The sequence below is a fragment of the Anolis sagrei genome, chromosome 3 (assembly GCF_037176765.1).
Source record: "Anolis sagrei isolate rAnoSag1 chromosome 3, rAnoSag1.mat, whole genome shotgun sequence".
Lineage (NCBI taxonomy): Eukaryota > Metazoa > Chordata > Lepidosauria > Squamata > Dactyloidae > Anolis > Anolis sagrei.
The window spans coordinates 114,699,794-114,727,127 of NC_090023.1; the positions used below are offsets into that span (position 1 = coordinate 114,699,794).

General features: G+C 39.2%; 1 protein-coding gene across 1 annotated transcript; it reads left to right on the forward strand.

Moving 5' to 3' along the window:
* Positions 1-295: 295 nt before the first annotated feature.
* On the forward strand, positions 296-27,189 carry GGACT (gamma-glutamylamine cyclotransferase). Its single transcript, XM_060769565.2, has 2 exons — positions 296-419; positions 24,778-27,189. The coding sequence occupies exon 2, from the start codon at positions 24,795-24,797 to the stop codon at positions 25,266-25,268; it is 474 nt and encodes a 157-aa protein (XP_060625548.2). The 5' UTR covers positions 296-419; positions 24,778-24,794; the 3' UTR covers positions 25,269-27,189.
* The last annotated feature ends 145 nt before the right edge of the window (positions 27,190-27,334 follow it).

Sequence of the window (27,334 nt, forward strand, 5' to 3'; positions counted from 1 at the left end):
CCCATCTAAGTAGTGACCAGGGCTGACCCTGCTTAGCCTCCAAGAGGAGGTGGCTTTTGAGGGCTATTTACTAGTAAAACCCTTGAAGGCCTTGTTGACACAGTCAGCGCAGCCCAGTCTTAGAAAATTATACCTTTGTGTTTTTGTTAATCTTTTCGTAAGAGCGGGAAAGAGAAATTGCGCTTCCCAGTGCCTGCTGGGCTTCCTATTAAAGAAGGCAGGAAAGGGGCGGGGCAACCAGCCTGGAAGCCCCGCCCCCGAAACGAGAAGCCGCCTTTCTATTGAGGCGCCCAGGCCCCGCCCACTTCCTGGTTCCAAAGGGCAGCGCACCGCCCGGCCGTGGCAGGAGTGCGAAGCTTCTGATTGACAGCGCGCACGCGGTTCCAGGAAGCGGGCTCTCCCAGCTGCTAAACTGGCGGGTGAGTTGCGCTGCTAAGCCTCTGAGGGGGTGAAAGAGAGATCTTAGGCCTTGGACAGGATTGGTTCAAAAGCATCACGTGACGTGCAGGGAGCGAAGTCGAGCCGGGAGGCGCGCTTGGCCGGCCTTCGCTGAACCAATCGTTTCTCTTGCCGGCGTTCGCTTTTCTCGTGCCAGCTGTGAGCCGTCACGTGACGCCAGGAGAAAGATGGGATTGGTCGAGGGGTTTTAGTATGTGCTGAATGAAATACTTCAGTTTCCTGGCGTTTATTTGGCAGTGGAAGGCCGCGGAGAGCTCTTGTCCCCGCTTTAATGCTAAAGACACGGTAAAAAGTGCTTGGACCAGCTGTCTTAAAGTGAGGCCGGGGAGGAGTGACACCTATTGTTATGTTTCCTGCTCCTTGGCAGGGGGTTGGACTGGATGGCCCATGAGGTCTCTCCCAACTCAAGGATTCTGTGATTTATCTACCGCCTTTTCTCTCTTAAAGAGACTCAAAAGGGTGAGCAGTGGTAAAATCAATATGCAAATAGAAACCTAAAGACTATAAAGATTTAAAGCACACACAACACCACAGGACACCCTGTGACTCAGTCTTAAAAACTCTTCTTTAAACGCCTGCCTATCAATTCCTGACAACTCGGCTGCTGCATTATTGACATTTATTTATTTACTTTATTTGTATACCGCTGTTCTCAGCCCTTAGGCGACTCACAGCGGTTTACAACAGAACAGCAAAAATACAGTACACGGTAAAAAACAGTAACATCATAACACCTAAACAATCCTATATAATTAACAACAATAGCCATTTACTGGCATCTCATCACTGAAAACATCATCCATTGTTCCATTCCTATGTTCATTACACTCATTGCACTAACTATTCGAACGCCTGCTCGAACAACCAGGTCTTCACTTTTTTGCAGAATACTAATAATGATGGAGCTAGTCTAATATCTGTGGGAAGGGCGTTCCACAGCCGAGGGGCCACCACCGAGAAGGCCCTATCTCTCGTCCCCGCCAGCCATTTGGAAATAGGTTTGGAAGGTGCAGAGTTAGCTTTTGTAACTTTACCTGACCTATTTGAGATAATTGCCTCCTATTACCTCATAATCCAAAGGGCAAGATGATGTTTGCATGTGCCTTCAAGGGGCTGGTCAACTTAGGATGATCCCATGAGTTTCAGTTTTCTTAAGCAAGGAGTATAATTAGATCTCCTCCCACCTGTTGGAGGAAGCAACCTTCTCAAGCCTCCTCTATATGATAGAATAATACTAATATAACTTTATTTTTGGTATGCTGCCACCATCTCCTGAAGGGACTTGGGCGGCTTACATTGGAAATAAGCTCAGTCATACAGAGTTAAAATATAACACAATAAAATACATGTACACCATCAAAAACATAGTTAAGAACACAATTCATCATACAACAACCAGTAGCCGAGCATAATGGACATTTCCGAGCTAAGGGGCGAGGAAAAGGCTCGTGCAATACAACTGTCAAGACAGGGCTGATGGCAAAAGTGCAAGAGGCAGATGATAAATTAAGGCTGGAAGGGCCAAGTCAGATTTATACAGTACAACTCCAGGCCAGAGACAATAGTAAAGTGCAAGAGTCGAGAATGAAGTTATGGCTAGAAGGGCCAATACTTTAAGTGAACCAATTAACCAAAGGCGCATTGGAACAACCATGTTTTTAGATCTTTATGGAAAATGAACAGGATGGATGCTAATCTAATTTCCTTAGGGAGAGAGTTCCAGAGCCAGGGGGCCACCACTGAAAAGACCCTCTCCCTCGTCCCCACCAACCACATTTGTGACAGATCCACAGATTGTGGTATCCATGGGGGTACAATCAATCCCCAGCAGATACCACGGGCCTACTGTATTCTGATGTGTTTTTGACAATTGGGAGGAAGGGAAAAAATCTCCCTCAATCAACGTTTATCTGTTTTATAATGTGTTGTTTTATAACCTGAAGTATATGTCTTATTTAATTTGCAGTTACCTCATCTCTATATACCTAAAGCAGTGGGAGGGGCTGCAGGTCATGTGACTGACTCAGTGACAGTATAGAATGTTCAGTTTTAGAACAGGGTGACAGGGAATGTCGGTTTAGCCTTGAGTCTGTTAGACCATTAGTTGGAGCTTGAGTCTGTTAGAGCGCAGAAGCTAATGTTAGGAACTTAGAAACTATTGAGGCTTGTGTTTTATTTGAAAGTAAACTCTTACTAAAGAGTGCTGTATAAAGCAACATAGTTTATGAAGAAACTGTTAAAAGATTATAAGCTCAAGATACAACTCCCTGAAATGTTACTGAAGTTTTTAACTCTTGGTAAGAAATGTACCTGTATCTTTACATACATGAAGTCATCAGTAAATAATCTTGTTATCTTTAAAAGAAGTCTGCTTGCATCATTGTTTGCTGAAGGCATCAAACAGAAACAAGATGTCTACATGCCCAGAGATCATCTTTATCAAATAAATTCTGCTACTTCAATTAGATTGTGATCTTAACAGATCATGATCTATACCCTGATCGTCAGTGATCCTAACAGGTCATGATCCATTATTCCCAATACCACCATTCATGGCTTGAAAACATGCATTTTTTAAAATAAACAAAAGAAAACCTTGATTTTGACATGTCATCTAAGAGACGCTATTTTACTATGCCATTGTATACAATGGGACTTGGGGTCCACAGATTTTGGTATCCATGGGAGTAGGACCAATCCCCGGCATATATCAAGGACCCACTGTATTCAGATGTGGTTTTGACAATTGGGAGGAAGGGAAAAAAACCTCTCCCTCAATCAGTGATTTTTCCAAAACTCCTTTGGGAGGAAAAAGAGAGGAGGGAGCTGTGGTTGACTGAATGTTTGCAAGAAAAGCACAGTATTGCTGGCTCCATCTGTCAATATTAATCTTGTCATATAAACCCTTCAGAATCAGCTCAGGTTGTTAAAACAAGCAGACATTTTTGCTATGTGGTAGATTCCCAAAATGTGGCAACAGTAAATGGTTTCTGAACAGCACATAATGACTATTTTCAGCATTTACACAAATTTGTTGTGCTTCTATTGTTCTTCATTAAAAGGGAAATCAGCCTGTTTAGCAAGCATTGCAAATGCTGGTTTGCTATCAGCACATGTTTAGTTTTTACATCTGTATACCTACCGTATCTAGTTGAGGTTATGTCAAAATTTCTTGGGCCAAAGGCAGTCGTGAGTTGAAAAGTTTAAGAAACTCAGGTCTAGATCAGCATCCCCTAACCTAGCAATTTCCAGGTGTCCTGGATTGCAGTTCTCATTATCCCCTGTATCTACTGGGGCATAAAAAGAAATACTCCTTACCTGCTTTCCTATGTGTCTCCTTTACTCTGCAGAAGATGCTTCAACCGTACTTTATAAAAAGGAGAATCAGTCTCTTTAGTAAACTTTGTAAATTCTGATTTGCTAAGAGTAAATATTTGCTTTTTTACCAGTTTAATATACCTATATACCCGAGGTCACATAAAAATGTATTGGGTCTAAAGGGGTCCAGAGTGGAAAAGTTTTAAAAGCCTGGTTCTTGCTGATCAATTTGGCAATGATTATGCTGAACCTTGCCGAATATAAATATGGCCTGATTTCACCTCTATTCACATATTCCCTATATATAAAAGTAAAAAAAAAAAAAAAGACTTCTATGGATTGCATACTTTGATTAACAAAGCTTTTTACAAAAAAAAAAAAAACCCTACTTTTTTTTTGCAAAGGCTTTCCCTTGTGCCTAGCTGCCCTTTCCTCATCCCCACTCTAGTTGTGTGCCATTTTATTAATATCAGCATTGGGAAGATGGTGAAGGTGAATGCTGGATAATAGCAGCATAAGTGCAGAAAAGGTAATCATTGAACTAGAAAAGAATGGGGTTTGCCTCTAGCCAACTCTATTGTAACCTTGTGTGCCTGACTACATCAGTCAGGATAAACAGCAGCTGCCTCCAGAACCTTTAGCATACATGAACAGCACAAGAGAGAGAGAGAGAGAGAGAGAGAGAGAGAGAGAATATGTAACCAGATTCGCCTACTTCACCAATTCCCCCAGTATGCTCAAAAACATGAATATATCCCATAAATCTGAACCCTACAGTTTAGAAATAGTAAGAAAAAAGTGAAAGAAAAAAACAAGATTGCTGGATATGAAATAAGCTTTCAAGTAATCTCTAGAAGGTTTTTAAATGTGCTTGTTCATTTATGCAAGACTTACTTGTTCTGGTTGTTGCACTTCACAAATGCATATTGTTGGTTTTGAATAAAAACTTCACTGAAGGGTGTTGAACTGCTCTTTTTGTATGAATATATCTCCTTTCTTTCCATGTTATTTCTGTCCCTTGTACCACATTCTCTGTTGGAAGGCATGCCAAGGAACACATCTGCTTTCTTCAATGAGATATGCATGTATTATGTGTAAAAGATCTTGTGCAGGTGCTTAAGTTATAATATTGGGTATTTTGGTATGGATAGTCTGAGATCACAATTGTTTTATACATTTCAGAAGGGTCTGATGTGCTTATTCTCTAAGCTTTGATTCCAGATACGGTCTGTTGCTGATTCCCTCAGGAAGATCAAAGGAATCGAAGAGAAGGGCTGCAAACATGTGCCTTGTGATATCACCCTTTTCACCCTCATTGATCCCTGTGTTTGAGGTTTTTGTAATTCTGAGAATATCAATATATACATTTGTAAATGCATATATTTAGGATAGAGAAATGCTGGCATATATACATGCACCTGTATCTCACAGAGTTGCTTCAGCATCTGGAAGTTACTTATATAGAAGAAAAATTTCATTTATGCTTTCAACTGCAAGACTATATATTTTATAACCATACCCATTGCTGTGAATGTGATATTTTGGCAACATCCTTTAGCATGTGTTCTTTATCAAATAAATTGTTAAGATAATATGCTTAACAATATCAATATGCTTAATTTAGGGCAGTCCCGTCCCCCCCAAAAAAACTCCAAACCATTGTTAGTATTACAGGAAGTGACCCATTTCAAAGTTATAGTCATGTTAGTCTGGATTGGTATACAAAGGGATATTGTAACACCGTTGAGAGTGACTGAGGAAAAAGAAGCTTAGAGCATAAGGTTTTGTAGGCTAAGCAGCCTCCATCAAATCCATGGTGTTGAGCTTCAAGCTTGTGCACCCTCTTCTCTCCGTCATATTTAGAAAGAAACTAAAAACTTCAATTCCTGTCCCAGATCAGCTGCATTTATTAACCAAACACAGATTAATCTTAAATATGGTTAGTTTCATAACTTAGAAAGCTTACTTTTTGGACTGCAACTTCCAGGAAACCCCCAGGAGTCATGCTGAATGGGGAATTTTGATAATTGCAATCCAAACAGTTTCCATGTCTGGGTTTTATCAGGCCATCTTCATAATCTGTGCTTGGAAATTGATTTGCTTCCATTAACTGTAGCTAAGATTAATCCCAGTTATCTGGATTCAGTCAAGACAATAAATTGTACTCAATATAAGGAATTTAAGTTTCCAAACTCCTGTTTATGGAATAGAAGAAGGGATGACCCTAAGACTTGTTCTTCTACTCTTACATTGGTTTGGCACTACATGTAGATGAATCTAAAATTTCTTTTGCAGTTAAACAGGTTGCAATTTAAGGAGTAATAGATTTATTGTGACATGAACTTCTCTGGATTGGAGTCCAGAGAATGTCACGCTAGCTAGACTTTAAGGTTCACACTGTTGTTCTTTTCATTCCTGCTTCCTTTAGAAGGGAGGGCAAAGACACCACAGACATGCCTTTGGAAACTTTAGCAGATCCAAACATGCTGCATCCAGGGTGCTTATCAAGGTTGGTTACAGAAAACCTGTAACTCCTGTGTTAAAACTGCTTATTTGGATACCAGTTTGATTGTAGACATGATCCAAAGTATTGTGTTATCTATATAAATAACAATGTAATGTCCGTTCATGGGATTAACATAACTCAAAAACCACTGGACGAATTGACACCAAATTTGGACACAATACACCTATCAGGCCAACGAGTGACCATCACTCAAAAAATGATTTTGTCATTTGGGAGTTGTAGTTACTGGGATTTGTAGTTCACCAACAATAAAAAGAGCATTCTGAACTCCACCAATGATGGAATTGAACCAAACTTAGCACACAGGACTCCCATGACCAAAGGAAAACACTAGAAGGGTTTGGTGGGCTTGGAGCTTTGGAGTTGTCGTTCACATACATCCAGAGAGCACTATGGACTCAAACAATGAAGGATCTAGACCAAACTTGGCACGAATACTCCATAGGCCCAAATATGAACACAGATGGAGTTTGGGGAAAATAGACATTGACATTTGGGAGTTGTAGTTGATGGGATTTATAGTTCACCTACAATCAAAGAGCATTCTGAACCCCATCAACGATAGAATTGGGCCAAACTTCCCACAGAGAAACCCCATTATCTACAGAAAATACTGTTTTCTGGTGGTCTTTGGCGACACCACCTCATGACCCCCCCCCAGGGGTCTCTACCCCCAGTCTGAGAAATGCTACCTTAAGGCCATCCAGTCAAACTCCCTTCACCAGGGCAAGAAGACATAATCAAAGCCCTCCTGACAAAGAGCCATCCAGCCATAGATACAGATAGATATGATTCATTCACACACACACACACATATGTTTATGATATATAGATTTGAATGAGACCCCTAAAGAAGGACAATTATGTGTTGCATGTTCCAGACAATTTCTACATCAACACTGACAAAGAAACAACAAGAAATATTGTTTAGCCACAAACATAAAGAAATTACATATATTAGAAACCAACACTTTCTTCTTACTTTATTTTCCAGATCACAAGAATGGGCCACAGCACAGCATGACAGGGGATGGCTAGTACTCTAAAAAGTCCCAAATAGCTTAATTCCACTTCTGGTCACTTCTGGTGTGTCTGCAAGGACATTGGTCAGGGATGCCCAGATGTTTTACCATCCTGTGGTTGGCTTCTCTCATGTCCCCACAAGATAATTTGGAGCTGACAGAGGGGAGCTCAACCCGCTCCCCGGATTCGAATTACTCCACCACGGGGCTTCTCAAGTTTCTTGCAGTTTCTCAAGTCGCTCATGACATGAAAAAAAAAGCTTATTTTCAGACTACTTCGATGACTCTTCTCTCCCTAAAGAAACCTGATCAAGTTTAAGGTTTTCAGGGCAGGTCTTTTTATTATAACAAACATTTGGTGTCAGTACAGAGAGTATTTTAATGGGATGTGATTGCAGTACTTAATTGTGGTTTTAAAAGTTTTTATTGTGTTCTAAAGTACTGATGTGTGGAGCCCCAGGTGGCACAGTGGGTTAAATCACTGAGCTGCTGAACTTACTTAATGAAAGGTCACAGGTTCGAATCTGGGGAGTGGCTTAAGCTTCTGCTGTTAGCCCCAGCTTCTGTCAACCTAGCCATTTGAAAACATGCAAATGTGAATAGATCAATAGGTACCACTCTGACAGGAAGGTAACGGCACTCCATGCAGTCATGCCAGCCACATGACCTTGGCGGTGTCTACGGACAACACTGGCTCTTCAGCTTAGAAATAGAGATGAGCATCAACCCCAAGAGTTGGGCATGACTGGACTTAATGCCAGAGGAAAACTTTCTTTACCTAAAGTATGGATGTATTAATATGATAGCTTATTTAATTTTTAAAAATCTTTTTTGTCATTAAGCTTTTAAATGTATCTTATTTTAATTCATGCCTTGCATCCTGTGTCAGGAGAAAGATGGGAAATAATTAAATTAAAAAAGGAATATTGAGATAATTGTTTGTGCTTTTTTGAATTCTATGCTCACTTTTCCTCAAAGCAAATTCCCACTGAACTCCATTAGACTTACTTATGAGTAGACATAGGACTGTGCTGTTAAATCTCATTTTTTCCTGGTCTACTTTGAGTAAATTAGGAGTGAATACTGCTTGCTTTGTGTTTAGTTTTAAAATGGCTAGAAATCAGCATTGGTCTGGTTTGAAGTACTGCAGAGCTTCAAATACATTATTGATTCAAGGAGTAATACTTATACCCAGCTAATTCAAGCTTAATGGTTCTAGTAAGCTTTATTTTCCCAAAGGGTGAGCTAGAGTGGAGATTAGACTTTTTCATGGTTTGGTCTATCCCTTGGTGCTAACAGTGTCAAAAAACACACACCCCAATTAATCTTAAACCATAATCTCTAAGGAAGCACAAGCAGTCAGTTATTGCTCTTAATAGAAAAGAGAAGGAGACACAAGTGAATACTGCAAGATAACTACCTATTGGATTACAGTACAAAGTTCAGCTATTGAGGAAGAAATTATCATAAACATGGTTTAAAAAAATGAAATAGAAAATCCACACTTTAAAAAAAAAACCCACACACAACCATGGCTGCACAAGGCTAATTTTTGATGTATTTTTAATTGTTCCTTTTAATAGGAGACAATGGTAACAAACCATATACTACATAATTCACAATCGTGGAAAACATTGGGGCACAAGTTTGTTTCTAAAGATTGGTGGCTTCACTGATCCTGAAAGCTATCAAGGGACTTTCAAGGGGAAAGTAAGACTATTGACCCATAAATCTGTAGCTTGGGCAGGGATTATTTGAGAACTAGGAATAAGTAGAATATTAACAGAATATTATAGCCTCTAATAATGTAAAACAGAAAGTATAAAGTGAACACATAACAAAGGAGGGTGAGACTGTAGTTTAGGAATATAAAATAATTTAACTGCTATTGCTCAAAGGCTAATGTTGGAACACGTTAAAGAATATGGCTGGTCCTGGTTGCTATAGCACAGACAAGAAGGAAACCTGGGCAGGAATGGGAGATAAATAAATGCCAGGAAAAAAACTTTTTTTTACTGTGGACATGTTATGACAGAGGGCATAATTGGGTAGTGATTAGACAATAATGTGGGTTTTTTTAGAGGGCCGTGCAAAATGTTAACAGTTGTGTTCGTTTGGCAGTGAATGTCTTTCATCCTAATGAATAGATTCCTGAAGAACCACCATATTAGGGGAAATGTTATTAAGGGATGAGTTTTCATCTAAACAATACTATATTTTCTATGCTATGCTTCCAAAATCCAAAAATCTATGGTAGATGAACCCAGAAGCTCTCTCATAATCTGCCCCAGATTGCAAATGTACCACTTTCTATGTACCACTTTCTTTATTGTAGAAAGTGGTACATAGAAAATTGTTATTTAAAATATATTCTCTTCTAGGTTAACCCCAACACTCAAATGACAGTCTGAACATAAAAATGTGGGATTGCTTTAGAGCAATACGTTGTGCGCAGTGCAATGTGTAATTTTACAGCTGAGAAGCAACCTGCGAACTGCCATTAAAACGTGGGGAAAGGATAACATTAATATAATGTTACTATCTGAAGAGAAATCCAAGTTCCCTGGAGTGGTTTGAATGGAAATTTTCCCCTCAAACAATGAAGGTGTGATCTCTAAAATATTCAAGTCGAATTATATTACATTAAAAGCCTTACTGTTAGACTTCTCAGACAAGCAGATTACTGTGGTGAATGGTACCGCACAAAAATAGCTTCATGCACTTAGGAAGAACGAATAGAACATTTTCTGGACCTAGTCCTGATGTTTTATAATGGGTATTATAATTGGCTAAAGAAGCTAGGGTTTTCTTTCTTCCTTAGTACATTTCTTATATAATGAGGATAGCCAATGTATAGGAGCTTAATTCATTCAACTTGAGCAATCCTTGCCAAATACATTTACTCCTTTTGGATAACTGGGATGGAGAGCTGCTTTTGTGATTTACTCAGCTTCCTTTTTGTCTGTTTAATTTCTAATTAATAGATTTATTAGTATGCAAATTTTCTCTCAGCAGCGGGCTCAAAGTGGCTTACAACAAAGTACAGCTGGAAAAATTATTAGTCCAAAAATTAATATATGAAACAATAATTCTATTTTTAAAAGTTAAAAAATATATAGAAAAGATAGAACCACAGAACATCCCATTAAAAGCTCCTTCTGCCACCAGAGCCAAAAGCCAAATTAAAAAGTCTTTGCCAGCTGGCAGCAAAAGAACAGAGAGAAAAGATCAACTAAACTTTCTGCATTAAGAATTTCTGCAACTTGGGAGCAATCCATCCAAAATGAGGTCTTAAAACTCAGATGAGCTCATATATTTAGATGTGGTCTTTATAGCAATCATTTTTCAAGACACAAGGCTAGTTGCTTGATTATTTATTTAGGATTCCATAGGGGTATATGTTATATAAATTTACACTAATAACAGAAGAAATCTCTGAGAGGGTAGCCATGGCAGTGTGTGATCAGTTTTTTTCTGGATACACTATGCTGTACTTGTGTAACTCTAGAAATTTTAGTCAAAAATCTACCCACATAACTTTATCTATGGGTCAGTGTGAGTGCAATACCTTAATTCTTTATCAAAAAGGGAACCATCCCTTTCACTGAGTAGAGTGGTGAAAAGCAAAAGCTTAGTTAAGCCCTATTCTTTCTCTATTGTGACCGCATCTCCGTATATGAACCCACGCTCTCCCTCCGTTCATCCGGAGAGGCCCTGCTCACGATTCCACCTGCGTCGCAGGTTCGTTTGGTGGGGACGAGGGACAGGGCCTTCTCTGTGGTTGCCTCCCGACTTTGGAACACCCTCCCAAAGACATTAGACCAGCACCCACGTTGGCAGTCTTTAGGAAGAACTTGAAGACCTGGCTATTCCGATGTGCCTTTCCTGAATAGGATAACCTCCAGCACTACGTCCCAGAAGCACTTTATTAGAGCTTAAGACTCTCTGCACATTGCACTTGCCCAGAATCCCAACATATCATCTCTTACACCCAGCACTTTTTTAACCTGTACCCTTCATTGGCCCGGCCCTGGTTTTATTGCGTAATAGTGTAGTGTTTTGTTGTTATTGCTTATGTTTTTAATTTGCTTGCATTGTATTGTTATTGTCTGTTGTTGTTTGAGGCCTTGACCTTTGTTAGCCGCATCGAGTCCTTCGGGAGATGCTAGCGGGGTACAAATAAAGTATAATAATAATAATAATAATAAAATCCCATCAATAAAAATGTGATATCCAATGATGCAGGGCAAATAAGTGAAAATAAAAGATAAGTGGATGGAAAAGATGACATAATTTTGAGAATACCGGAGCAAAACTGAAAGTAACTAATAGAAAGTTATAACCAGATGGAATCAGGTTGATCTTTATTGCAGACATGGAGGCAATGAAAATAGCAGCCTTTGCTTTCTGACTGTTGTATAAAATCCTAAAAAATAATATCTGTATGCCTGCCTATCTATAACAGTGATACCTTATTGGCCCATATTCTTCAAAATGTGACAGACTTTTTATTGTTGTCCAGTTTGCAGAGCCAACTTTCAAATTGAAAATCCAAACTGAGGTAGAATAAGGATTGCTAGAAGCAGAAAACACTTAAAAAGCACAACTCATTTGGAGATAAGTTTAAAGGCGGTAGAACACAGAGACCACACTATTAGTGAGGTAGGAATGCAAGGTAGGAACACAAGATCGAGTTAAGGCACTGCTGCTAAAATTCCAGAGGTTAAAAGGTGGTGAGAAAATGGGAGAGAGTTCTCTGAAGTAAGATTGCTAAGGTAAAAAAGGGGAAAGAGTGAGAAAAACTGTAACCCCCTGGCACTGGGTACACTTCAGCTAGTTAGACATAAGCCTGTTCCTGAATCACAAACCTAAGAAGATTTTTTTAAAAGCAGAATGATACCATGAAACCTCTCTGTGATTTCCTGGGTTCAGACATCATGATCCAATAAAGCATGTTTATTCATCAAGGGATGGAATTTATGACTATTATGTGCTTGTCACTGTCCTTCGCCACTCATATACAAGTTTCTGCATATATGAAACCACCATTTCCATTGTCATTGAAACTGGGAGACAGTAGCCAACCTAAATCTTTCTTTCCAAGCCACCCTAGACTCAATACATCAAACTTCTCAATCTGTTTATGAGTGATGCTATAAAATACATAGAAAAGATTGAACAAATGTCCCAGTTTTTCCTCCTGTTCTCTGAGGTTTTCTTCTGTCTACCTATATCTAGAATACCATTGCCCTTAAATCCATCTTCAGTCCGGTATCTCATCTCACAATGGCAGTCTCCTGTCTTCCCCTTCATAATGGAAAAGAGTTACATAAAACCTCCCCTCTATATAGACAGGCCTGAGAAGTTATCAAAACTACCCATTCAATAAAGTGAAGTAAATGGCAGCAGTTCCTTCACTTTATTGTTCAATGCATTGTCCTTCACACTGTGGAAAATAGCTACAAGTTTAGGTGTCTATGTGAAATACACATTTATCCTTTAATAACATTTCCCCTAATATGGTGATTGGTTAATTGATTGATTGATAGTTAGCTTGAGACAGTGGTCAAGAATGATGGGAATTGTGGTCCAAACCTTGGATGAGCCAAGGTTTTTAGAAACAGGTTGCTACAATTATCCTATTGGGAATTACTATCATTGATCAAGACAGTTGGCATTTAGGGACTTAGTGATGGAAATTTCTGGGTTGTCATTATTGCCTTTCCTAGTAGGACAAGATCAGTGTGGACACGAACTGGTGGAGCAGCTACTTCCATAGCATCGTAAATTCCAACATTTTCAGGCAGTACGTGTAGTTGGGCTTCATTAGCCATCAGGCTTTTTAAAGTAAACATTGCAAGTTTCTCATAGTGATCAACAACAGAAGAGTTGCCTTTAAGTATGACTAATTCACTGAAGAACATTGTACCTTGGATCTTGATAATGAATTTTGTTCCAGTTTGTGAGAAGACAGTTATTCTATATGTTTCCTTTTTATTTGTTTTCAAAGATAGTTGTATCATTCTTCTTAATGCTCTTACTGTTGCCTCTCTCACCTCTCTACTTGCTGGTGCTCATTTGCATATTTTCTGCCTGTCCTTTTGAAGAGGATATTAATTTGCTCCATTCTTGGCTGGTTTTGTTTCTTCTTTCACACATGCTTTCTTGCTTCTGTTTCTTCCTGTTCCATAACTTCTTTCTCTCTATGATTTTCCTTTGTTGGTGCCCTGTAGATACCAATCCTTCCTATACCGCACTGGCATATTTTGTTGTTGTTGCATTCTTTGCTCTACCTATCACACCAGTAGTCAGTCACAAAGTAGCCTGTGTGACAAGAGCATGTTGGTCAGTAATATGTTTAATCATACTTGTAATCTACTTGTAGTCCAGGCTGCTTGTAGTTTCTGCACTTAAACCCTAAAACTGCTAGTGAGAGAGATCCAGAATCATTCAGTGAGTTTCATTGCACTTTCAAAATCACCTCTCTGTCCTTTATGCTAAAATAGCCCTACAAAAAATCCTGATGCACACTATGAAGGTATTGAAGGATATGCCACTTATACACTATCTTTTAGTTTGTGGAAGGTTGGGGTTGTTGCCTGCAACATCATGATATGTGATTTGTCTTCAGGGTTTGCTAGCATTCAGCATGCTTTAATGTATCCCGCTGTTATTGATCTTGATGCTTAATAATGATTTCATACTGTTAGCTGCCTTGGGGACTGCTTGACCCTCAAGGTATATTACAAACAAAGTCAATAATGATCCTGTTTCAAACAAAAAAAGCTCATCAAATGAACCACCAAATGCTGGCTGGAAAGGGAGGGAAGAGTATGAAACAGTCTGTGAAAGTAAGATACTAGGCAGTGTTACAGGTATCCTCCATGTTATCATACCAGAAGTTGTAATGCTGTTTGTTTTCACAAACCAGGACTTTATAGTTTCGGAGCAGGCGACTGCTGAGAGGGGACTTTAACCTCTTGATTTCAAAGGGATAGTGGTTTCCATTGGTGCCTCCCTGGCTAATGTAAGAAAGGTGTTTTGCCATAAATGGTTCAGAGGTATTTGGTGAGGTTGGAGAGGGGTCGGCCCAAGCAGGAAGCCCGTTGTCTGCCCTGCAAAGAAAATAGCACATTACAAAATGAAAGCATCAAAGAGCCAACAGGATGCAGTCCCTGGAGTCTCTTCTGGCATGTGGGTCCTCCTTGAAAGTTAGCACTGAGTGAAGAGTGACCTTAAAACTCACTTTATTCAAACAGACCGAGCTCAGGTTTAAAGTTCAAGGCATTTTGTTTTTTCACCTGTTTCCTACAGTTTTCAAAAACTTCTGAAGAATTAATATGTAACTATATCTGGTCATTGAGCCAACAGCAAGGATTTTTTGTTCTCAAGGGAAAAGAATGTTACTGTATTTAAAAGAAGGAAGAGAGAATGTTATATTGGATTGTGGGAAACCATTTAAATGCTAGCATCTCTGGAGCCACTGCATCAGAGCACATAGGACTCAACATTTTTCCAAACTCTTATGAATCAGAACCATTTCTCACGGAGTCTTCTGTTCAGGAAGAACAGATTGAGTATAGCTTTCCCAGAGATTCAAAATACTCAGAAATCATCCTCATGGGTGTCTGATGTAGTGACACTTTAGCTTTCTGAGAGTTCAATGTCCATAAACTTTGTTTCATGTACAAAATTATTAAAATATTGTGTATTAAACTAACTTTAGGCAATGTGCATAAAACACAAATGACTTTCATGTTTAGACTTGGATCCTATCTCCCAAATATTTCATTATGTATATGCAAGTATTCCAAAATAATTAAAAAAAAATAAGGGTTTCAAGCATTTAGGACAAAAGATACTCAATCTGTAGTATATGGTGTTATAAGATATTAGGGGAAACTATATATAATCCTGAAACATTTTAATCTCCCCTTGCAAGCAGAGCAGCTCAAAATATAGGAGGTATCAATCTATGAATCTAAAGAAGTTATTCTCATTCCATGACAGATTCAGAATTAGACTAACCTTGCTAGAGTAAGCTATCTGATCTCTAGGAGAAGTTTCGATCTCCACACTTACTTCCTCCCAGATAAGTAAACATTGGCATCCACTGTTCAAGGGATGTTTGGATCCCAACTGTCAGAATCTTCTCACCAGCATGGCCAATGGTCAGAATAAGTGATCTGAAATAAAAAGAGAGCACTACAACTCCCAAATGTCAAGGTTTATTTTCACCAAGCTCCACCAGTGTTCATATTTGGGCATATTAAATATTTGTGCCAAGATTGGTCCAGATCCATCACTGGATCCACAGTGCTCTCTGGATATAGATGAACTCCAACTCCAGAACTCAAGGTCAATGCCCACCAAACCCTTCCAATATTTTAGGTTGATAAACCCCAGCAACTATTACATCCAAATGACAAAATCAACCCCACCAGTATCCAAATTTGGCCGTATCGAGTATGTGTGCCAAATTTTATCCAGTGAATGAAAATATATCATGCATATCAGATATTTACATTTCAAATCATAAAAATAACAAAATTACAGTAATGAAGTAGCACTGAAAATAATTTTATGGTTGGGGGTTACCATAACATCAGGAACTGTGTTAAGGGGTCGCGGCATTAGGATGATTGAGAACCACTGATATAGGTGATTATCTGTCAGTGAGAAGCACACATATTGATGTGCTGACTTTAACATTTAATATTAGTAGTAGTAGTATTTGGAAGTATAACAGGATATTCCTGAGCTATATATGTCCTGTCATTATCAGCACTCTTATGGTGTAAAATAGTGTATTATAATATATGGTTATTTTGGAAATAAGCTGAGTTGTAATCAAGCAAGTGTTTATATTCACTGATAGTTTCTGTAACTCTTATAGCACTCCTTTAAGAGATGGGATGTGGTTTGAAGCAAAGGTGTTGTGGCTGAGAACACATTGCATATTTTTTCAGAACTATACTACACTAGCTCTTTGAAAAGAAGACCCAGTTATAACAATTAAATAGTGATTGACCTAGTAGCTGAAACAAATGCAGAGTATTACAATCTAAGTCTGGATAAGGCCTCCATACTGTGGTTTTCCAGTCATATTTCAGCTGTTTTCTTTTCTCAGGTCACACAAGTTTTGTGCTTTTAACTTTCATCTTCTAACATGTATTGTACATACTAATATGTAATTTTTAAAAAATACCAAAACATCAATACAAAAAAACCTAAGTTGAGTTCTCCATGAGTCCATGCGGGAAGAAGACAACAACATCAATGGCTTGATGAACTCTGTATGGCATGAATGTGGCCTAAAAAAGGAGAGGAGAAGGAGAGCAAGGTAAACAGCAGCCATTTTATTAGGGATTTACCGTAAAAGCCTGTCTGCAGAGAGCATATCACAACAGTTGTTAATAGGGGCTTTCTGTATAACCCTCTGTAGAGAGGCTATCAAACCTTGAAATGCTTATCGAGTAAGCCCCTATTAAAAACAGATACTATCACTCCATTCTACCTTAGATACCCAAAATGGCATGCATACCACAATCTTCGGACTCCCTGTGTTGCTTCTGAGAATGGCTTGGACTGAAAAAGAAGGTGATGAAAGGAGGAAGGGTTACTTTTCTTTCTTTGGTGTGGGCAAAGGTGGGGTAATGGGGTGGTAGGTTTTCTCACCTCTGCATCTTGTCACTACATTCATACTGGATAGAGGTAGATTGCTTTCCTTGTTCTTCTCCCTCTGCCTTTTTTTGTAGGACAAATCCTCATTCTTTTTCCTCATTTGTATTTCTTTCCTGATTTCTATTTGTATACATATAAAATGAACAAAGGGGTGCGTCAAGGAGACACAACATCACCAAAACCGTTTGTGGCGACTTTAGAAAGCCTCTTCTGAAAATTTAAATTTAAAGGCGAGATTTCAATTGATGATGAGCAACTTTCTCATCTCCTCTTCACAGACAATTGCATTCTTTTTGCCAAAAATCAGGAAAATTTACAACATGATCTCCAAGAACTAGCTCGACTCTCAAAACCAGTTGAACTGGAAATGAACTTGAAGAAAACGAAATGGATGAAAAATGAGCAGTGTGTCCAGGGCCACATCATTATAAATGATGAAACTGAGAAATAGATTGAATATGTGTATCTTGGACAGCAAGTACAGTCAAATAATTTAGCAAATGGCGAATAGGCAAGAAAACGCAAGGCTGCTTGGATGGCTTTTATCGAAACCAGACAGTGCTAACAGATGATATGCTGTCAATAAAGGTCAGAGCAGATATCCTCAACACTGCCGTTTTCCTGGCAATGTTATACGCATCTGAAACATGGGCAACAACAACGTTAGAGGAGGAAAAACTGGTGGTGACTCAGAGAGCAATGGAAGGAAGGCATGAAAATAAGAGATAAAGTCTGCAATAAAGAGCTGCATCAAAGAACCAGGGTACGTGATGTGGTCAATGAAATCTATAAAGCAAAAAGAAGATGGGCAGATCATATAGCATGAATAAAAGACAACCGATGGACATGTCAACTAACAGACTGGATGCCAAGAGACCACAAGCGGCCCTTGAGCAAACCTCATATTTGATGAGATGAACCAGTGATTCAGCTATTCAACCAGAAATGGAAAAGAAAAGCCACAGGATCATATATTTTGGCAAATGGTAGATTTGCATGAAGCCCAGAGGAGTGGATCGACAACAAATCAGATAGGATAGGATTTGTATAGATGTAGACATTGTAAACACTCTGATAAAGAGACCCCCTTCTTCTCTTTAGTTCTTCCTAAGTATATTTCCTTCAATGCATTTTTAAAGGAAGAGGAAAATACTTGTTTGTTACATGCCCCTATGTTTTACCCTTGATTTTTACATAAGGTCAACTTATACTTGAGTCTATAAGGTAGTCCTAAGCAAATAAACTGTACCAACAGTTTGATAGACTGTCAGTTGTAGTTAAAAGAAATTGCTGGAAGAGATGACATAAAGATTTCACTCATTTTCCCAGGATATTAAACTTTAATGGCTGTGGCATGAATATTTCATGACAGTATCTTTTCAATAGGTTGTTTTATCCTGGAGGATATTGTATATTATAGGGCTGATTTGTTTCTAGGTAAAGCTGGTGAAATGTTGGGAGTATCGACTTCTCCCTCCTTTGGTTATAATATAAAACATATTTCTGTCATTGAGTCGTCCACTTCTATGGGCTACTATGTATTTTTTTTTAGATGGTTCACTATATAAACCTAAGTATCAAGTACTATTCTTTATTCTTGCCACAAGGTGGCTAAATGATCTTTTAATGCAGGTTGAAAGGGTTATTTTGTTGCCTTTATTTACATTCGTGCTTTAGCATAACATAAAAAACCTACAGAGATATACACATTGTTCCATTAGAAAATATCTAAAGCCGCAGGAGGGTAATTGCTTCATTAATAATGGCAAACATGTCATAGATAGGAGGTCAATAGGTTGGGCTATCACCTTGGATGCTGAGATAAAGACAGTGCTGAGATGGGATCCATGCCTTGGCATTTCCTGACTCTAGTGCCTGCAGTGAGCTAGGAAGAAGAAAAATTAGTAAGAGTACATCTACCCTGTAGAATTAATTGAGTTTGAAACCACTTTAACAGTCATGGTTCAATACTAGTGGTTTTTTAAAAAAATCTTCATCCTTCTCTGTCAGAGTTTTTGTGCCCCATCAAACTGCAACTCCCATGATTCCATTGCATTTAGTCATGGTAGCTTCAGTGGGGTCACACTGCATTAATTCTACACTATAGACACAGCCTAAGTGTCTTTTATCAATTGCTGGAACTTGAAAAAGTAACACTTTGCATTACAACTCCCAGTATTCCAAGCACAGGTAGGGGTCATGCATTCTGGGGGATTCTGGGAGTTATAATACAAGACATTTTTCCAAGCTCTGTTTTGCCCTCCTGAAATTCCACGGGATGTAGTATCTGTAGGAATTAGTGCCTGAAAAAGGAAATCCCTCTCATTTAGCTGTAATCTTTTATTTCGCAACCAAGGGCAAGATGGATGAATGGCATCCTTGAAGTGACTGGATTGACCTTGAAGGAGCTGGGGGTGGTGACAGCTGACAGGGAGCTCCAGCATGGGCTGGTCCATGAGGTCATGAAGAGTCAGAAATGACTGAACGAATGAACAACAACAACAACAAACTGTTTTTGAAGTAGCATTTACCAGCCGCCATTTAGTCTTATTTGGGAATGCTGTAAAACTGCTCCCTGCCAAAAGTGGTCCCTCTCTGAAGGCTGACCCAAACCACAGAACAGCCAGAGTGCCATTGTGGATTTGGAGTTAACTGTGAATTATTTTTAGAGTAGATGAAACTATTACATCTATCAAAGAAAGATGTAAAGACAGCTGCATTTGCCTGTCTTCTCCTACTAAGAACATTGAATGTGTGTCAGTCAATGTTAGGTCACCTTCTTTCAGGGATTTTACAAGTCCTGACTTGTTGTGTTTTATGTCCAGGTGGGTCAAGGGCTCCAGCCACAACCACTGGCCTTGATTTAAATGTCAATTTCCTCACCAGCTTTTCCTTTCCATGAAACAGCATGTCAGCAACTAGGAACCATAATGGAAACCATATTCCTAAGTGTTAAGCAGGACCTTGGAGACCTCGTGCCTCTCGGAATCAATTGTAACAAAATGCGCAAAACCTCTGTTCTGTTTGATAAATGAATGGGCAAGGAGGTGCTATCTGATTTCAGTTGTGAGAAGACCTCTTCCCCCAGAAAAATCTCCCCTTCTCCAAAACCTGCGTAGCTCTATATCCACAGTAGAGAAATTGCATCATGTAAATGAAGTGTATCTTCTTCAGACAGATGCTCTACTTGCAGTGGAGATTTTAAAGCGTGTTTCCATTTTCCCTTTTATATGGTAACTTATTAACTCTGACAAGTAACCTCTTGGTTGTGAACAATTTAATTCACAATTCACTTTTTCTGATTCAAAGTGAACACGAGTGCCCTAATCCCCTAATGGGAATTAATTGCATGTTTCAGTGCTTAACTCTGATCCTTTCTCAATCCCCACTGGGACAAGTTTCTTCCAGAAGGATCTGTGTTTGTTATTCAAAACACAATCTGAAAGGTAATGATTTTTTTTTTTTTGCCCTCCAAAAGGAAGCCAGAGCAAGCGAATATTAATGTTCTCTCACACCCATTTGATGTCATGAAGGGTAAACATGCAAGCTAAATGGGGATGAAATAACAGGGCAAATTGGGGAGGCAATTTGAAAATACCTCCAAAAAAGGGGGAGTATGTGATTTTGAGGGCAGGATCTTGTGAATCTTTAAGAAATAGCATCACTTTGTGGGAAATAACTGAAGTCTCAGTCAGTAGTCAGAAGAAAATGATGGGTTTTTTTAAAGACATGAGTGTTTTGATAAGATTCACCATCTCTGGCTATTTTGAATAGTGTTTTTAGTGGAATACATTATATCCGAAAGGTAAACAATATGTAAAGTGCTGAACCTTAGACCATTTTCTGGAGGCCACCTGTTTCTTTCTTTTTGATCCCACCTTTCTCCCAAGAAGATCAAGGTGGCACAAAGCTTACCTTCAGCCCCCAAATTTCTATCATTGGAGGGTAAGACACTGAAAATTGTTCACATCTAATTCATACATTTCCCTGCCCCTTTTCTAAATGCTCAACTGAAGTTGAAAAGTGACCACAAAGCTAGAAATTTTGGGGAGTGAAGAAGTATTTACTTGAGACAGGATTCTACCTGGTGAATTTTAATCTGTATTTCCTCAGTGGAATTTAACTCAGATTTTAACTCTTTGTGTCTTGTGTGTCTTTTAATAGTGTTCTCTCTCTTGTTTTAATGATGTTGTATCCCACCTCAAGCCGCAGGGAGAGGCAGGTAATAAATTGGTGGTGGTGGTGGGGTTGGTGGTTGTTATTAGAGTGGGGGAACTACATGACTATAGGTGGCCCTCCATTTCCACAGGTTCTGCAAACATGGATTCAATCTTTTTTTTAAAAAATCCTAAAAAGTAAACTCTGATTTTGCTATATGCCAAGCACTACACTTATATGTAGGCATACCATGCTGTAGACTCCTGCCTAAGCCTTCATAGATGCTCAGGCTCTCTCCAGCACTCATTTTGAGTTGTTTGCCATTTTTACAAGGGATGCCACTTTATTATGACATTGTATATAATGGGACTTGAGCATTCATGGATTTTGGTATCCGCAGGGATGGCAGTGTCCCAAAACCAAGTCCCAGTGGATACAGAGGGCCCATTGTACTCTTGCTGTGACACTCTGCAAAATGCCCCACTCTGCTGCTTATTTGAGGCCTACTGAGGCCTGCAGACTATGTATTTAAGTCTTACACAATCTAAAGAATAAGGGAAATTGAAGTTGGGTATGGTGCTAAGAATACTTTACATCAGAGGAAGGGAATCTCTGTCTCCAGATTTGGTTGATGATAAGTTCTGTCATTCCTGAATACAGGTCATGCTGATTGGGAATTGTGAGATTTAGCCCCTGCTGCATAAGAAAGCCACAGCATCAGCTGTAGGGGCGCTCCAAGTGGACAGCTTCTGGTCAAAGGACATTTAGTATAATGCCAAGTATTTTTTGAAACTTTGTATTTTTAATGCATTTTAACTGTACCCTCAACTTGCTTCTGACACAATAAATAAATAAGCTGTAGGGGACAGCAGGTCCAGTGTTTCCCGGAGAGAGGGAAGAACAGTTAACACAGATCAAATCTGTAGTGCCAATAGGCCCTGAGAATGGTGACCTCTACCCTGCCTTTGCATCTGGCATGACTGGATCGTTTTCATTATTCCTGTTCTGACGGACAAAGGCAGTCAAACTGCCCTCAAGAGTTTGCTCTCTGTGTGAGTCATTGCCACTGGAAAACCGAAGAGGTATGTCTAATGATTCCTACAGGAACAGAGAGGGAGTAATTTATTCATAACACTTTCATCCTACTCGTAGCCCCAGCCTTTCATTCGCTGAGAGTAAAGCTACTACAGATACATTGTGACCACTGCACTACTCCACCCTAAACAAATCTTTAAAACGTGTGCCTCCTCTTTGTTTTCAGGTTTTGCTCCTCCTTTGAAATGATCTAATGGCTCCTTGTCTGAATTCAGGGCCAGGTGTCTTGCCCACCTTCGGACTATACTCTGCATCTGGCAATTAGAGACCAAACTGCTGTGCTGGGGAAAACCAGAGACAGTTTCTCCTAGCAGTCCAGTTGACTGATAGCAAAATTTGGGAAAGCATCAGATGTTCTGGGCTTTAGTTCGAACCTTCACAAAGGGAGGTGCAGCTGGGAGGCAGACTGCTTTGAACAGTAGCCAAGGAAAAACATGGGAACTGTTTCATTACTTTAGTAAATAGGAGTCTCTTTTGCCCTACACTGTTCTTATAACGGAAGATGAAAATAATCACCCAGGTGTACTGCAAAATATTCCTTCCATACATGTGCCAAAAGCTAGAGTCGCAATCTGTGACTGATGCTTCCTGATGGGAAACATCAAACATTTTGGAAATATCATAAAGGCATGAAGACCCCATCTTCCACAGGGTATGAGCAGCACCCATTGTGTGAGTCTTGCTAAAGTTAGCAGATGTGATGGACAGGAAAACTGAAACCCAATCTCTGATTAAAATAGGGATGGAAATTTCCTTAGAACTATAAACTGTGTATGTGATGTTTAGTTACAACAGGAAAGAGTACTCTGGATCTGGGTAGGAATGTCCTTTGGGGTTTTACCAGACACATTTGATATTATTTATTAGATCTATCAGAGAGCTTGTGTTTACCCTCTTCTCTGAAAAATACAGATACCCACAAGTACATATACTAAGTGCAAAACCATAATTTGAACCTCACAGTAGCTTCAGAGCCATTAACTGGAACCTTGCTTTGGAAGAACCAGTTCGACAGAAACATCACCGCAGGGAATTTCAAAACATGTTGTGTGGTCAGAAAAATTGGCCATCAGAAACCACCTTAACAGGACTTGGCCACGGGAACAGAAATGGCAAATGCAGATTTCCCCCTACGGGACTGGAATGCTTCTAGTTTTTCAAGGTATTAGCATGTATAAATATGGATCCAGGAAACTGTGGTTTTTAAAAAACCATTCATACATTTAGTTCACCAGTTGCATGCTGAGGTATGTGCATGTTTGCATGTGTGTGAGTGTGAGGTCTGAGTATCACTCGTGTGCAAAAGGAACTTGTTGCATCTTAGAGACTAACTGAGAGAATGAGGCTTTTGTAGGCTAGGTCTACTTTTTCAGATGCATACACATGTATGTAATTTGTTCTAGTATATTTCAACTGTAAAGAATCTTGATGACATAAGAATTTCTGGACTTGCCATACATAAAAATGCTGGAAGTAGCTGGAAGTCCACCTTTATTTTTGAAGAACATGTGCTTTTGTGTGTGACTTACTAAAAGATTAATTCTCATCATCACCCATATATACAAATTCTTTGGGTTAGTTTGCTGAAGGCCATGATCGGACGCCCCTGCTGGAAACATTGTTTACAAAAGTCTTCCTGAATAAGAATGGTGCTAGATTCTGGGTTGTTTTAATTGCTCTTTTATCTTTTAATTGCATTTTATCTTTGTGGGTATAGTTTTAAGTCATTTCAATGCTGTCAATAGTTTCTTCCCATTTTAATATTCACCTTCTTTGGAAAGTTTTTAGCTGGTTTCCTTTTACATTGTAAGGCATCCGGAGCCTCAGTTTTGGGAGAAATCATACCTTTCAGAGTTTGTCCTAAGCAAGCAATGGCTTAAGGACAAATGGTCCCAGCTTGTCACAGAGGGCTCCTACTAATGCTGTGCTTTCAAGTTGCCACTTGAAGCAGTTGCTTAACTACTTGAAATTGGCTGTGTTATCTTAAATTGATGAATTCATATTCAAAAGCCAGGTACATAGTAGCTAAACGGTCTGTTGTAATTTTTGATAATGACACATTTATCACCAAATTAGGAAAACTGGTTGTATGAGATCTGACCACACAGTTGGGTGTTCAGAGTTCAGCTACTTCTGGTCACCGATGCAGTGGCAAAAGAGATTATGATCATGTTTAAAACAGCGCATTTCAAATTAAGATGACCATGTATTCATGGCAACTGTATGGCGTGGGCATTGCATGCCAACCCTTTTTAGTTAGGATAGTAGCTGCTATCCAGTGTATTAAGTGTTTGATTGCTTCTGGGAATTGCTTCCTCTCATTTCAGCTGTTGGGAACACTTCTGTCCATAATAACTCTGACAGATTCCATTGTGTGATCATGAATTGTAGGTTTTACCAGCAAGTTAAAGGCAGCTTGACTTCATCTGCAAACTTTCTGCTGTGAGAGCTAGCTTTTAAAGAACGATGATTATGCAAATAATACTTTTTAATGCTTGTGTTTGTTTTTTTTAGTTCCTTCAGTTAGAAGAATGGCCCGTGTCTTTGTCTATGGCACCCTGAAGAAAGGCCAGCCAAACTACCCACACATGATAAACGGTGCCCATGGGACCTCCTTGTTCCAGGGAAGGGGGCTCACAGTGGAGAAGTACCCCCTGGTGATTGCTGGGAAGTATAACATTCCTTTTTTACTGAACAAGCCAGGAATAGGGCATCGGGTCTCAGGAGACATCTATTCTGTTGATGACCAGATGTTGCAATTCCTGGATGAGTTTGAAAGTTGCCCAGATATGTATCAACGTGCTCCAATGAAAATTGAGGTGGTTGAATGGGAAGACAAAAGCAGTGCACCTGAAGTGAGACCAGGTGTGAACAGCATCCTGGAATGCGATGTGTATAGCACTAGTACTTACCAGCCAGAGTGGATACATCTCCCTTACTACGACAACTATGACTCCTTTGGGAAACACAAACTTGAATATGTGCTTCGGGAAAGCAGAAATTAAAAATAGAAGATGAAGCTGTCCTTCAAAAGATAATATGAAGATATGGAGGAGTTGAATCAAATTGCCAATACTTTCTCCTGGAATACTAATCTTTTTACAGATGTTTTCAATTGTTGGCAGGTTGAAATAGTCAAGTTTGCAAACACTAACTTGCTTAGGCATGCAAGCTAAGGTGCTTTCTGTTCTCTTGCTGTAATTTTCCATTTCTTTTTGTTTTTACACAAGGGAAAGAGGAAATATTGCCTATTTTTAAACCAGGGTATTTGTGAGGAGGAGGGCGGGCATTCTAACTCATTGTAAACTTTTTAATTGCACAACATTTCCATGAGCCAGAAAATGACTCTGGGAAGAAATCTGCTGATCAAACATAGACAAATGTTATTTTAAGAAGCTAATCAGGGAAGAATTATTGCACCTTGTAGGTAAAACTTGATCATAACTTGCTATCCTTGCATGTACAGGACATCCTAAATTTCTTAGCTGTTCTACTGAAGAAATCATGTTTTCTATTTTGCAGTATTTTCTATTTCTTTGTTAGTTTGTTTTTGGTGTTACTAAGTGATAATTTTTTTATTTTTTTTATTTCAGTTACTTCTACCCCGCCCTTCTCACCCCCAAAGTGGGGGCGGGGCTCAGGGCGGCTTACAAAGGAAGGCACAATTCGATGCCTATGTCAAAAATACATACATACATAAAAGCAATTAAACAGTTAACAGATTAAAAACATCAATACATAACACAATAGTTGGAATCCTTTATGATTTTAACACAACTCTGCACATATTTAGTAAGCACCAGAAGTGCTTAGAAACCCAGTTACTGAATTCAGAAGACATATACTGAAATGCCAACAAGAGTGACCGACTGGGATGGATGCCATGTACATCAAAACCAATGTGATGGGTATCAGGACTAATGTGTATTGGCCATCAATGTGCATTACGAACTTTGCTGGCTCTTCTACATAGTAACATTGCAGCAGTCTTCTACTGGATATAAACATTGTGCATTTGCACAATCATACTTCCCACAGGCCTAAGTTTAGTTATAAAGACTTACTGCCCCAACAAGATTCCTGTCATTGTTTTAACGGGATAACACCCATTGTAGATTGGTTGTGATGCAAACTTTGATAGTTTTGTAGTTTATACATGACTGGTAACTGCTACAATATCTCTTTTTAAAAAATCGTGTACTTTGGTATTACTTAACTTTGTATCAGCTCACTTTCTTTTAGTGACATGGGCATATCTAACTTTGATAGCCACGGTGGATACCACATCCATCAGTTGTGATTCCCTCCCTGAGCCACCTTCCTGTTTTCTAATTGGGTGTCCTTCCTTATGGTTATTCATTGACCAGGGAAATACTGAGGATGAGTCAAGCAGCCATTCTGCTCTATTGAATCTGAAGCTGCCCATCTGAGGATCCTCTCCCTAATGGGGTGTCACCAGAGGTCCAAGTAGAGGACATCATCTTCCCACAACTGGCTGGCTGTCTCACTCTCCCCCATTCTCCCTCCCCACTCCCTCATATCCTTCCATGGCCATTGAATGGTTGTAGAAGCTAGGTACATAGTAGCTAAAAGGTCTGCTGTAATTTTTGATAATGACCAATTATCACCAAATTAGGAAAACTGGTTGTATGAGATCTGACCACACAGTTGGGTGTGCAGAGTTCACCCAACTTTTAAAACAAATGACGAGAAGGCGCAAATGACGACAAAAACACGTAGATTGAGTATGCAGGATATGGGATTTCATAACTATGTCTGCTGTAACTGTATGCTTTACAATAGCTAAACACTTTTGTGCATGTTATTACTGGAATTAACATTAGACTCAGGGGTTTGATTAGATGTTGGCACGCTATCATAGATTCATGGTGTGTTATGTCTCAATAAATATGCTCTTAATCTGAACAGTTTTTTGTGTGATTTTCTAACCCTCATTTTAATTGTTTTTGAAAAGAATATTGAGCATCTAGTGGGAAGCAAACAACCCACTGGCAGACATGTTGTCTGGAAGGTTGGCAGTGTGAAAGTTGGATTACATTCTTGAGGCCAT